General features: G+C 36.4%; 1 protein-coding gene across 1 annotated transcript; it reads right to left on the bottom strand.

Moving 5' to 3' along the window:
- Positions 1–3987: 3987 nt before the first annotated feature.
- Positions 3988–12659, bottom strand: LOC103717968 (cytochrome c oxidase subunit 6b-1-like). Its single transcript, XM_008806564.6, has 5 exons — positions 12501–12659; positions 7754–7987; positions 7492–7574; positions 7323–7404; positions 3988–4351 (listed from the first exon to the last, which is right to left on the bottom strand). Exons 1-5 carry the CDS (start codon positions 12540–12542, stop codon positions 4298–4300), a joined length of 495 nt encoding a protein of 164 aa, XP_008804786.1. The 5' UTR covers positions 12543–12659; the 3' UTR covers positions 3988–4297.
- Positions 12660–13053: the final 394 nt, after the last annotated feature.

Raw genomic sequence — 13053 nt, 5'->3', positions numbered from 1 at the left:
TTTTTTTTTAATCCATTAAAATTTGCCGACTGCTCAGCTTGAAGGAAATTCGTGCAATCCATCGCGAGTTGGATGTAGAGACTACTTCACCGGCGTGGTATGGGTGACTCTCAATGCATATAGATAATTTTTCTTCTGCATGCCGACGTAGGCTTAGCATCAATTTTGATTTGGACTTGGTTTATGCTTGATCTAGACCCGTCTGGATGGTTTGGCGGATTTATTTTCTTTTTCATGAGTCCAACTCGACAGACCTGAACTGATCGACTAATAGGTTAGGTTGGATCCAAAATCATGATATGAAATGTAACCGAAGTTGGGACAAGAGGCAAGCATGCCTCAGTCCAAACCCAGCCATTTGTAGTTCTAGCAATATATCCAACGAAGTTGCAATGTTAGAAACTTTCAATCGGCGTGGAGGGGAGGTTTATAGAGAGCAAACAAAAGGTACAAGAAATATATATCGATCAAAAACTATGAATGAAAAGAAAAATACCTGAACAACAGCCTAGCTAGGGCATCACAAACACAAACAATAACATCTAATGGATGGCACAGCAACCTTTTCAAAGAAAAAGAAAAAGATATATTTCGACATCTCCTTGCATCATGTTAAGATACGGCCATCATGTTAAGATATATTTCAACTACTTTGTAGCTATCTATTCTTGAATACATTGCCAAATTATTAATTTTTTTTTATTTTTTTAATAATTAGAGGAAGAAATATGGCAAGATTATCAAAGATGTTTTCTATGGGTTGTAGATAATTTGTAGTAAAGAGGAGTGTCCCCACGGTGCCAATCAGAACTCCCACAACAAAAATCTCTATGATAATTAACCACTCTCAGATGCTGCTTCTTCGAGAAGCCTTATAAATTTTGAGGTAGCATAAGCACAGAAATAATAAAGTAGCCATGATGCTTAAAAACGACACGATTAGCGACATAAGGTGGCCAAAAAGGGACCGCTAATGCTATTAGCGTAGTGCTAATCAGCAAGAGAGTTCTAATAAGAAAACTCGTCGAACTTCTGCTGTGCAAAGAAAAGCCAAAATCCTTCTACAGAGTTGCAGGTGTTACCAATGATGCGAATTTTGCAAATGGATTGATGAAAGTGGTATAAATTTCTATCTTTGAATACGGGTTCCCAACCGGAAGATTGTCCTATAGATTTTAGACCTACACAATACATTAAGGGCTCGTTTGGTTCGCAAGAAAAAGAGGGGGAAAAGTGTGGTCAACGGAAAAGTAATGAAATGCCTCTTGTTTGGTTGGAGTTTTCAAAGGAGAGAGATGGAAAAGTTGTATTCCCATGGGAATATGATTCCCACATTTCATGGGAAAGTCTTTCCCATGAGAAACATGGAAAAGTTACTTTTCCATGAGGTGGGAATCACTCCTTTTTTATTTTTTCCCAAAAAGACCCTTCAGCATTAAAGAAGCATTAAAGAGGCATTAAAGACCTAATTTTTATTAAGGGCATAATAGGAATTATACATAACTTTCCTAGGAAAGTGGATGGTCAACCAAACATAAGCACTTTGAAAATTTGTCACTTTCCCATGGTTAACCAAACATGCCAAAAGTACTTTTCTAGGTATCCTCTTCCTAGGAATCTGATTCCCAGGAATCATATTCCTAGGAGGGAAAATACTTTCCGCGAACCAAACGAGCCCTAAGTGGCCCAAAATTGCCATCAGTTCATTATTGAGCATGCTTAGAGTATAGGGATATGCTGTCTCAGAGAGAACAATTTAATTTGGGAAGCATATCAATCTTCGATCTATATTGATTGTTTCCTACCAATGGAAAGTTGAAAGGCTAAGGTGAACACTAGATCATCAAACATCTAATTCAAGGATATAATATTTCTACTCAAGAATGAATCTTAATGTTGATTCTGTATCTCATGGATTGAAACTTGAATTTAAGAACCCTCAATATATATACATATATGTGCATACATACATACATGTATGGATGCATATACATAATTACAGATACATACATACATATATACATGCAATCCTGTGCTATATTCTAATTGCCGTTGGAAAGGGTCAATGGACTTCCTAAAATATCCTCTCCTACTGAAGATAGAAATGGCCATTCGACGAATGCCACCCTTGTTCTCATCTTTCCCTACGAAGCAGTGCAGACCTCCAACGCTAACAACTATTTCCCAAATATGGCCCCTCTCTTATCAAACCTTCCTCTCACTCACCCATATAGATTCCTTCGTTCTATCCGTATACAACAAACTCTTGGTTCATATATCAAAGGATTGCAGACCTGAGAAGAGGAAGAAGACGAGATGGCCGGTGGTTCCGAGAAGATGGTGGCGATGCTAACGGTGGTGATGGTGTTATCGTCGCTGGTGGTTGGGAGCTGGGGCGTGCCGAGGGAGTGGTGCTTCTGCCAGTGCATGCATGAGCAGTGCATGATCCTGCCTGAGACCACCCGTGTCGAGTGCGGCGATCAGTGCGATAGCGCCTGCCTTGCCGGAGGCAACCCCGGACGCAGCAGCCCCCAAGACTTTTGTGGCTTCTGATATAATATTTTCATGTAAATAATTCAAAACAACTGTTTTGCATGGCTGATTTTGTTGTTTCTTTTTTTTTTCTTCCTCGATGCTCTGTAGTTAGTCTGAGTCCAACCAAATGGCTCAGATTTTCGGTAGAGATATCTTATCGAATGCTTGTTAAATGGGAAAAATATAAGGTTGTCTAAATTTTGAGAACTTAAAAAAAATACACATCATGATTGTTCCTTAGAGAAACGCATTCCATTTTAGTTTTCTTTTCCTTTTAAGAAAGGTAGGCAAAGCCTACCAATAATTACATTGAGATCATGAAATATAAGAATAGGAATTGGCCCTTCATATAAATACTACGAGACTTCGCTTGCTCAACCTTCCGGCACCGTCATATATTCCTTTTATCTAAAAAATTGAATGCCAAATTCATCTGGAGAAGAATTTGCAAATCAATGTGAAAACAAAGTGGTTGCAGACAACAGTGACCAGCTCATACAAAAGACAACCATATATATATATATATATATATATATATATATGGGGGTTGATAACCTATTCTCTGTTATGGTAGGTTATCAATCTACCCATTTTTCATTGGACAAAAAATACCCTTACTTTTTATAACTTTTAAGAGCACTTTATGTCTTTTTACAATCTCACATTTACTCAACCTCTTAACCCCTCCAATTAATGTTCTCTCTCTCTCTCTCTCATACATATACATATAAATATACATACATACATACACATACATACATACATACACATACATACATACATACACATACATACACATGCATACATACATACATACACATACATACATACACACATACACATACATATGTACATACATACATACACATACATACACACATATATATACATACATACATATATAGACATACATACATACATATACATACATGCATACATATGTATGTACATACATAAATACACACACATATACACACACACACCGGAGAGAGAGAGAGAGGGAGAGAGCATTAATTGGGGATTGAGAGGGTGAGTTAAGGTGAGATTATAAAAAGACATAAAGCATCCTTAAGAGTTACAAAAAATAAGAGTATTTTTTGTCCAATGAAAAATGGGTAGATTGATAACCTACCATAACAGAGAGTAGGTTATCAATTCCCTATATATATATATATATTATGCGCTCTTCTTTCATATTCTTATTCACAAGAGAGAAAAAATAGTGAGAACAGCTAGGGATTTGATGCATACACGGGATCACATAGATGATGAGACATGGGCCCTCCGTACCATCCCACAAGTGCACGGGAAATGGAGCGAGGGTGGGAGTGGTACAGTGATCCGTGATTATTGGTGATGCCCTCCCAGTACCAAATCAAAATATTCTGAGCATTTGTAAGTCCTCAATTTGCATCCGACAACGCATCAGATTAATAATTTGAAACAAGGAGCTAATAAAGAAACCAATCAATAAGCAATTATTCAAATGTTGGCGATTTCTAGCTGTTACAAACTGCATCATGCTAACCGAACTCGATAGTTCAGTCAAATGTTTGGGTGAAAAAGCAGTTCATCTGGAAGCAAATCCATTCATTTATGTGTTAAACCGTTAAACCTCTCCTTGGACTTAGAACAAGCCAAAATTTTTATTCATTATTCTTTTCTGAAAAAAGAGCTTCCGAATTCTCTCAGTACAGATATTGGTGTTCCAGTTTCCAGAATCTCAGAAGTGAATTTACTGAGATTTGTTTGCACTGGTCATCTACAAGGGACCAGGAAAAGTCCCATTTTCTCGTTGCTCATTCCATCGCTCGATCTGCAAACATGAATGTATATGTTACTTCAGCAGTAAAATAGAATTTTGAAAAGTACTTCTCTCTCTCTCTCTTCCATTTCATTATTTTTTTCCTTTCCTTAGGCATTAGAGACAGCATTACAACAGACAAACATTCCATGTCTATTCTCTGCATATAGAAGGGATTGAAGTTACCTAGAGCTTAACTAGTCTAACAAAGGTTCTGCCTACTGAGATGATGGAATCAATCTACCAGTATAGAATTGATAGAATCACAAAATAATTCGAAAATGAAATATTAAGATGGCACCAGGTTTCCCCAATTAGCATACATGCTATCAACCAGAGTTTTTAAGTCTACTGTACTGTACTGGGCAATAGGAGGTGTACCATACAAGACCCCGTAAGGTATTGGTACCACTATGGGGTTTGGCATGCCCTTGTACCAGCACATGGTACACCTTCTGTACTAGTTGCAACAGTATACCACGTATTAGTATGAGGGTGTATCGTACCATAACAGTATTTATGATATAGACCTTGGTATACACCGTTATGGGTTCAGTACCGAGACAAAACATTGCTATGAACTCCAATGGTTATATAGTAATGCTTGAAACATAACTTCACTATGATCTTAACAAATGCAGCCTTTATGGAAGTATTTGTTTGATGTTTGAAACACAAGGCATTTCAAATTTATTTCCCATCATGCTTCACAAGTCAAATTTATTTCAAAAATTAATAATGCAATTGGTGTGTCTAGGTGTGCACAGAAGGAATGAGCTCTGTGATAGATTTTTCACAATCAGATACAGGTAGACTATGAACTCTAATTCCACCAATAAAACTGGCTATACATGGGGGAGGTTGTTTGTTTTGAGTACCCTGGTGGACTGCATAGCATTAAGTATTTCGTGAAAACTTGTCCCGGAGGTGTGTTTATTGCCAAGCTTGCGTGCAAACCATTTGACCCATTTTTGGGAAAGGGCTACCCTTGTTCTATAGCCCAGTCAAGCTTATGGGCTGAACTAACAAAAGGCAAACATGCAGCAGCAGAAGGAAACAACGAGCTAGAACCCTATGATAACCAAAAAGCCCTAGGATTTATGGTTGTGATACAATTATTTGAGAAAGATCATATTTCAATTGTAGAGGGCGGACTAATAAGATCTTATGGGCAAGGTAAGCGGTTATTATATGATGTGCTAAAAAGCATCTGTAAAATTGGCAAGCTCCGCTTGTCAAATGTAACTATTTCTCTTGCTATTGGTTTTGCCAGAGCATGCTTTACATGATAGCATGTATCCTTCCCAACAGAGCAAATTTACTATCATCCAACAATGACATCCAAAAAACTACTTAGGAGTACCCTGTACGACCATGAAAAAGGAACATGCAGTCGTTCTAGACACATGAAAATGAACAAGCTTTACCTCACCTCGTGACAACATGACACACATGAGGGTGCTGCAGATGATTCTTATTTTGAGAGTAATCCCAAGTGGGGGGTTTTCTTCCAGTAACCAGACAAACAAGGATATTTGCTCTCAGAGGTGTACTACCATCTATCAGGTGGGAACTCTTTGAGGAGCTACCGAAAACAATATTCTTGGACAATAATCAAGGAACTTCTTGGCTGAACTGATGCATCTTGTATTTTTAACAGAAATGGCAAAAGGACCTTGCCGACTAAAACAAGACATCGCTTATTAAATACTACATTCTGGATCACTTTGAACCCAAAATTTTACAGATGTCTGAAGCCAATATGCAAAGGTCAGGGAACATTTTCTTGGGTACGTTTCCTTTTAAAAAAAATAATGATGTTATATGCAGTCCATCTAACCCTATTCATGCAGCCCACCAAGCACTAACATCCTGTAAAGAATCCAAACTCTTATCATCATCTTTCCATCCAGCTAAAAAATTGTAGTTACTTTTCTAAGCACATCTACCTGACCTTATCAACTTATACTCCCTACGTTTGTGATATTGACTTAACAGAGATAATCTTCCTCATTAAATTTGAGGAAGCGTCCATCATGGTTTCAAAAAGTGGTGAACGGATGGAGGTAGTCAAGGTATCAGTACGCACCATGCAGCCACTTAGGTGGGTGCATAGGTACGTTACGAATAAATTTATTCATAATAAAAATAAAAATGTAAGAAAAAGGCTTGGGCTATGACTAACCTCTTAGCCAAATATCCTACAAATGTTAGTGTGTGCCAATAGCCACCCGTCATTTCTTAGCAAGGTTTTGCTTAGAAAGGCTATGCTAACCTCTTTGTCAAATCTTTAGATATGATGCACAAGTAAAAGGTAGGACCCAAGTTATTGGTAACCTAGGACAAAATAAATTAGATAACATGCTGTAGATACTTGCACAAACACTGAGAACAGAGAGATTAGATAACATCAACTTGATAAGTGCCAACCTTGCAAAGAAAAATGCATTGACATCCAAGATGATAAATTTTGTTTACTTTTCTACAAGATCTTAAGTAGAGCGGGCTGGGAATGCTTTAAGTGAAGGATCCAAATAGATAACAAAAAGAGTCCAGAAGAATAATAATCATATATCCACAGGGTACAAGATTGTCATCCATGATTCTATGTGTGAATGTGCAATTCAACACTACAAACATAAGCACCTACAAGCAACCAAAAGATTATGCCTCATAAAAAACACACTAAATGCTTTCTACAACTGTGATGGAGATGAGGTTCCCTTTAAACAAAGGTTTACAGTAATATAACAAGCCATGAAAAAATTGTTTGCACAAACTGCAAGGGTTCATTCACTTATGTTAATTAGACCGGCTTTTATATTTATGGAACATTGGGCATTGGGACAAATTCATGTAGAAACTAAAAAATTTTACACTTATCTTAAAAGACCAGGTCTTGGAAAGCTAACAAATATTAATTGAACATTGAATTTGCATTAGAAAAGTGACAACATAAAAGGAAGAAAAAAAATATGCATACCCATTCACTTGGGCAAAGTGAGCGATAATATTTTGCAAATTTCTCACACTCAGGAGCTCCCTCCCCTTTTACAGCTGTGCACCTGAATCCACATGTTATCATGAGCCATTAGTGATACAAATGTTACTACAGGAGCACAAATGTTCTGATTGTGGTAGTCTGGTCATACTTGTGATATTCAATATAACGAGTAAAGCAATGCCTTGTTTGATTTGTTGTTGGAAAACGGAAATCTGCTGGGGCTGTTTCAAGCTGTAAAGCAACCATACTTATAAATTGGAATTTACAAAAATGATATGGAATTCTTATAAATTAAAATTTGCATCCATGCTTATGAATTAGAATTTACAAAAATGATATTGAAATTCCTGTACACATCAAGAAATATTTGAATCCTAGGTTTACATGTTTTAGTCATTGAGGAATCAAACCTTTATCGCTGGTGTCTCTTCAGCAGCTTCTTGTGATTCTGTCTCTTCTTGCTCGGGAGTTTTGCTGTTTTCCTCTGCAACAGGATTAGCATCATCTACAACAGGAGTCTCACCAGTCTTCTCCGAAACAACTTCCTCAGCAGTGGCATCAGCAGGCTTCTCATCCCCTGTTGTTTTCTCAACAGGGACCTCACTCTGAGCTGACTTGTCCTCCTTGTCCTGGAGTGACCATTGCTGCATGCCATTGGATTTAGATTAAAAGGTTCATATGAAACACAACTGGACATGATTTATGGGGCAAAGAAGGAAATAAAATGGAGTAACTCATCCTCCTGAAAGTTTTGAGAGACAGCAAGCTCTGAAATAAATGTGTATAGAAACATTTATTGTAGAAATGCTCTATGTGACTTGAGGATACTCATTCTAGGATTAAAATACAATTTGGCCATCCTAAAAAATATATGGTCATACAGAAAAATTTAATCCTTCAACATTAACAGGTTAACATTGTGAATAGATCAACTTTTGGCCTACAAATTATTTGCAGCAACAGACATGTAATTAATCAATATTCCAGTAAACAGTCCCCATAGACATGAGTGTAATATGGGTTACTAGAATGGGTCTGATCCTTGCTTAAATTATAACATTAGTACATTCTAATTACATTATGCAACAGATTAACACAAAACAATATAAAACAACTAAAATAATACCTTGACTCATATGTCTTGGCTTTCAAATTAATGTCTATAATGCTTTTCATATGACAGTAATGCTTAACTGTTTAAAGTTCTGCTTGACACAGTTAACCATATAAATAAGACTAGAACTGAGAAGCTTCCACACAGTTCTCTTTTGGTAGGACAGAGTATTAGTATTTAAGTTCAGGGAGTCCAACACTAATGCATCAAACTTGTAGAAGCTTCCTCTTATTATTAGATTAAAACAAATGTGATCTTGTCTAACAGATTACCCTAGCATCCTGTCGTTCTCTGGTCAAATCACCAAAATGCTCATTCATGTCGTAACAAGATAGGTAGATTACTATGCACCCATATAAAGCATCTAATATTTTGAAAAACCATTTTTACAAAGAAACAATCACTTAGAAAGTATTTTTAAATTCGGAATTAAAAGCATTGCATAGGCATGAAGCATCGTGCAATTGCATGTTGTTGATGTACTTTTGTGTACAAAAGTTCCTTTCCTCAAAACCTAGCATTACTTTTGTACTCCTAACATAGTATACAAAGTGCATCAGTTATTCTTGTCAGCAATATTAGGGCCACTTGAAATATTTATGTATATAATTTATCTACACAATTAAAAAAAAAAAATCTTGTATACCTTAAAAATGACAGCGTAAATGTAGCTTAATTATCTTTATGTCTCCATCTATGTCCTTCTGTGCTAGTGCTAGTATTCAGGATAGTAAGTGATGACAATATATTTTTGTTTTTGGGTTCTATTCGCTACAAGATTAAGTATTATTCTCATAAACATTGATGGAGACCAAACAGTGGATCAATATGTATATCTTAAGATCATTTGACCATTATTATAACAATGTAAAAAGTTCTTATGAACTGAAGGAAAGTTTGCTTTGTTCAGGGTTTCAAGTATTGTTCCATTTCAGACAGATAAGTTTTTTGTACAAACTATTGCTTTTTGGCAAATTTTGAAATGAAAAAGATTTAGGAAATCATGAATTCAGATTGTAACAAATTGTGTCAATTAATATTAAACTATGCGACACTGGTCGACCAAGATACATGTTGACATAGGTCAATATGAACGCAGCTAGCAAGTATTGTTTCTTTCAAGATGCTTAAAAGTGACTTTTTTTTACTTCCCAAATAATTACCACCGTTGTTTCACTATATACTAAGATTCAAATAAAGTTGACTGAAGGGGGGCAGCGATGAGATTCAGCATTATGCATAACACATAATTGCAATTTTCTGACTGAAATCCATAGAAACTCATTTTTTTATAACAGAGAGCTCATAATTCCATAAATTCTTTAGAAATCCATGGGTAATTGCTGGAATCAAACCAATGGTGAAGTGATAGCAAAATCAGGTTAAACATTACTATTGTCTGAACTTTATAATCTTATCGGTATGTCTATAAACCAATCTTAAGTTAACTGTATAATATATCTTAGCAAGCATTATGAATCAAATTACCTTAAATTCTATTTTGTACCTTGTGTTTTGATTTAATTGTTATCGAAGGTGCACCAGGCACTTGTTTAGTGGTGAGGCAAGGGCATTCCGGAGCACCTCAGTAGTCCACAAGTGAGGCAGATTTCCTAAGGTGATGCCTAGGCGAGTGCCTGGGACAAAGCAAGAGGCATTCAAGCAAGTGCCTCTCCAATGTCCAACACTATTCTTATTGTCCCTTTCTTGCCTACTCTTTTAGAGCTTTTTGGGCTTCACTATGAGAGTCAGTATGGTCGACTCGAACTATTATAAAAACAAAAGTAACTCTAAGATGTTCACATGTTTGTTTTTGGGTTGTTGTTATTCTGTTTAAAAACATCAAACATGTCACAAGAAGTGGTATTCTGCTGCCATGTTTAAACACTGGAGCTACTTTAGGATGTCCAAAATGGTTTATTTTTGCTACATTTTACTTAAAAACAGGTCATGAAAAGTGGTACTACCATGTGATGTCTTGAAAGATAAGGAGCATGTTCATGTTCGAGATGATCACAATTTAGAATCTTGAAACCTGATTGATTAATTCCATGATGTTGTTGTTGTTCTTGGATACAAATAGTATTTAAACTAATGCAACTATCGAACTTATCTTAAATTAGCATGTTGCTTTCTTCTGGCTAGTGCCCTTTTGGTGCCTAGCACCCTCCCTGATGCCTTAAGGATAATAGTGATTTAATCTAATGCAACTAACGAACTTATCTTAAATTAGCATGTTGCTTTCTTCTGGCTAGTGACCTTTTGGTGCCTAGCACCCTCCCTGATGCCTTAAGGGTAATAGCGAATTTCTTTTGTTTTATTCAATACAAAATAATGGTTTAGGTTGCTTGTCTGTGATCTAAGAACATCGATATTTTACATCAACACTATTACACGTCTTTATACATGGTTTAAATGTATACAATGTCTATCATCAGCATGAAGTTACCCATGATAGCATAGTGCAAAAATAAGAAAAGGAAATGGATTTCCTTAGTATCGCATTGCATGTCTCTTTAGGTTTTATAGACAGATTTAGGTATACTTTATGTCATCATGTCATCATTTGGTAGCACTCTATCACACCATGCAACAGAACCTCACTGGGATTGACAATTAATAATGATACTTCAACCTTAATTTACAGGACAGATAATCAAGATCATCCTCTATTATAAAAAAGCATGGTATGTGTATACTTTCTGTCACCATGTCATCATTTTATGGCAATATATAGCACCATATAAAGAAACCAACTGGGATTGACCACTACTAATGATACTTCAAACCTTGATTTGCAGAATAGATAACCAAGAAATGGAGTGCATATGTGATACAACAGGCTTAGGAAATCATAGACCATCCTATATTATAGGGTAGCATGGTATGGTACATGGCAGGAAATATCACCTTTCAATAAAACTATGTAGAAATTTATAGGTATCCAAAGAGGATTCGTGAACTCATAATGCCCGATTACATATACTAAAATGAGAATTACTTAAAGCATCTCTAGAGGACGCGATTCAATATAACCTTAACAGCAAGGACATGAATCTGCATATGTTAAAAAACAAAGCTACCCAGATTTTCCAGTAATGCTTGCAAGACATGAAACAAAACTCTTCAACGAAGAAAATTACTATATCGAAAAAGAAAATTATGGGAGAAGAAAGAAAGATGACGAAATAGACCATGAATAACCTGCTAGACAAAAAAAGAAACATAATACACCCCTTCTCTTTTTGAGGAAAAGGTTAGGCATGAAATCTACCTAACACTCGCCGTATTGGGATTTATCGGTTTTTTTTAATTTACAATGTAGAAAAATAATATTAACAAAGTACAGATTCGTCCTATATCAATTAAGCGGATTGAGAATTTAAGAAAAAAAAATCTACCTTTCTCATGCATTTTCTTTTCTCCATTCCAATAGTTTTTTTCTTTTTCGTCCTTTATCTCAATATTACTTTATTTATGCCTATAAGTTCACTAAGAACATAAAGAAACTGATATTAAGAAATTACCCACATAAAACTACATTTAGATTCGCGTACCTAGATAACCACCGAAATCAACCATTTGACAAACATAAACATACATCGATTGATTAGATCATGTTGTCCTCAACAGTCAGTTTATGACAGCAGCATGAATCTATTCATAGCTTCTTTCTTCCATTCAGATCTAAATTAAATGCTCTATTTTTAGCCTCTTTCTTCCATTCAGATCTAAATTAAATTCTCTATTTTAATACCTGACCAATAAAAAACTCATTAATAGATTCTATAATGACAAAAACGATTAATTCCGCATGAATCTTTCCCCGAATCTACTGATCTTTTCAGTGAGATCTAGCATAACAAGAAATGAACTAAAATTTATATATCAAATCATCAGATCTACAAGAAAAAATGCGGATCAATTACAGGTGTAAACAGAGGGAGATCAAATGCAGAATAAGGAGAGCGTCGCCTGCATCATCTAAAGAGTATTGATCATTTAAAGAAATCGATGGAGCGAAAAGAAAAGGTGGCGATTACCTCGGCAAGGCTGGGGTTTTTCTCCTGAGCGGCTTCCGCCATGGCCGGCGACTTCTCGCTCTCAGAGGCTCAAAGAAGGCGGCGCCTTTTCACAAGCGAAGAGGGAGAGAAAGGGGGCTTTTGGCATCCAAATAGAAGTTTAGATGACGCGAGAAGCACCTCATCGCCTCCGACGGACCAATTCGTTGGGCTTCTCTCAGCCAACAACCCTTCCGATCGGCGGTTGGGTTCGGACCGCCTAAATCGAGTCTCTTTTGCATTTGGATTGAGCCTAGGCTTGACGGCCGTGAGCTCGTACGCAATCTTCATGAAGTCGAGAATTCAATCTAGATCTCTAGTGCAACTTTATTAATAAACCAAATTAGTATATATATATATATATAGTATGAGAACCGGAGCTAAGGATTATTAAATTTTAATATCAAAATTAGGAGCAACGATAACAAATATGCGACTTGGTTAGTTGACATTTCGTAAATGGCGTGTTAGATGAGACCGGATCAAGGCACTCTCCTTCCCCTTCTCAAGGCTCCACCGGTAGGCTTCAATGACA

The sequence above is a fragment of the Phoenix dactylifera genome, chromosome 5 (assembly GCF_051530095.1).
Source record: "Phoenix dactylifera cultivar Ajwa chromosome 5, Ajwa_hap1_PhDact_Kaust_v1.1, whole genome shotgun sequence".
Classification (NCBI taxonomy): domain Eukaryota; kingdom Viridiplantae; phylum Streptophyta; class Magnoliopsida; order Arecales; family Arecaceae; genus Phoenix; species Phoenix dactylifera.
Note: the sequence above shows the minus strand (reverse complement) of the source record. Positions and strands in the feature narration are given on the sequence as shown.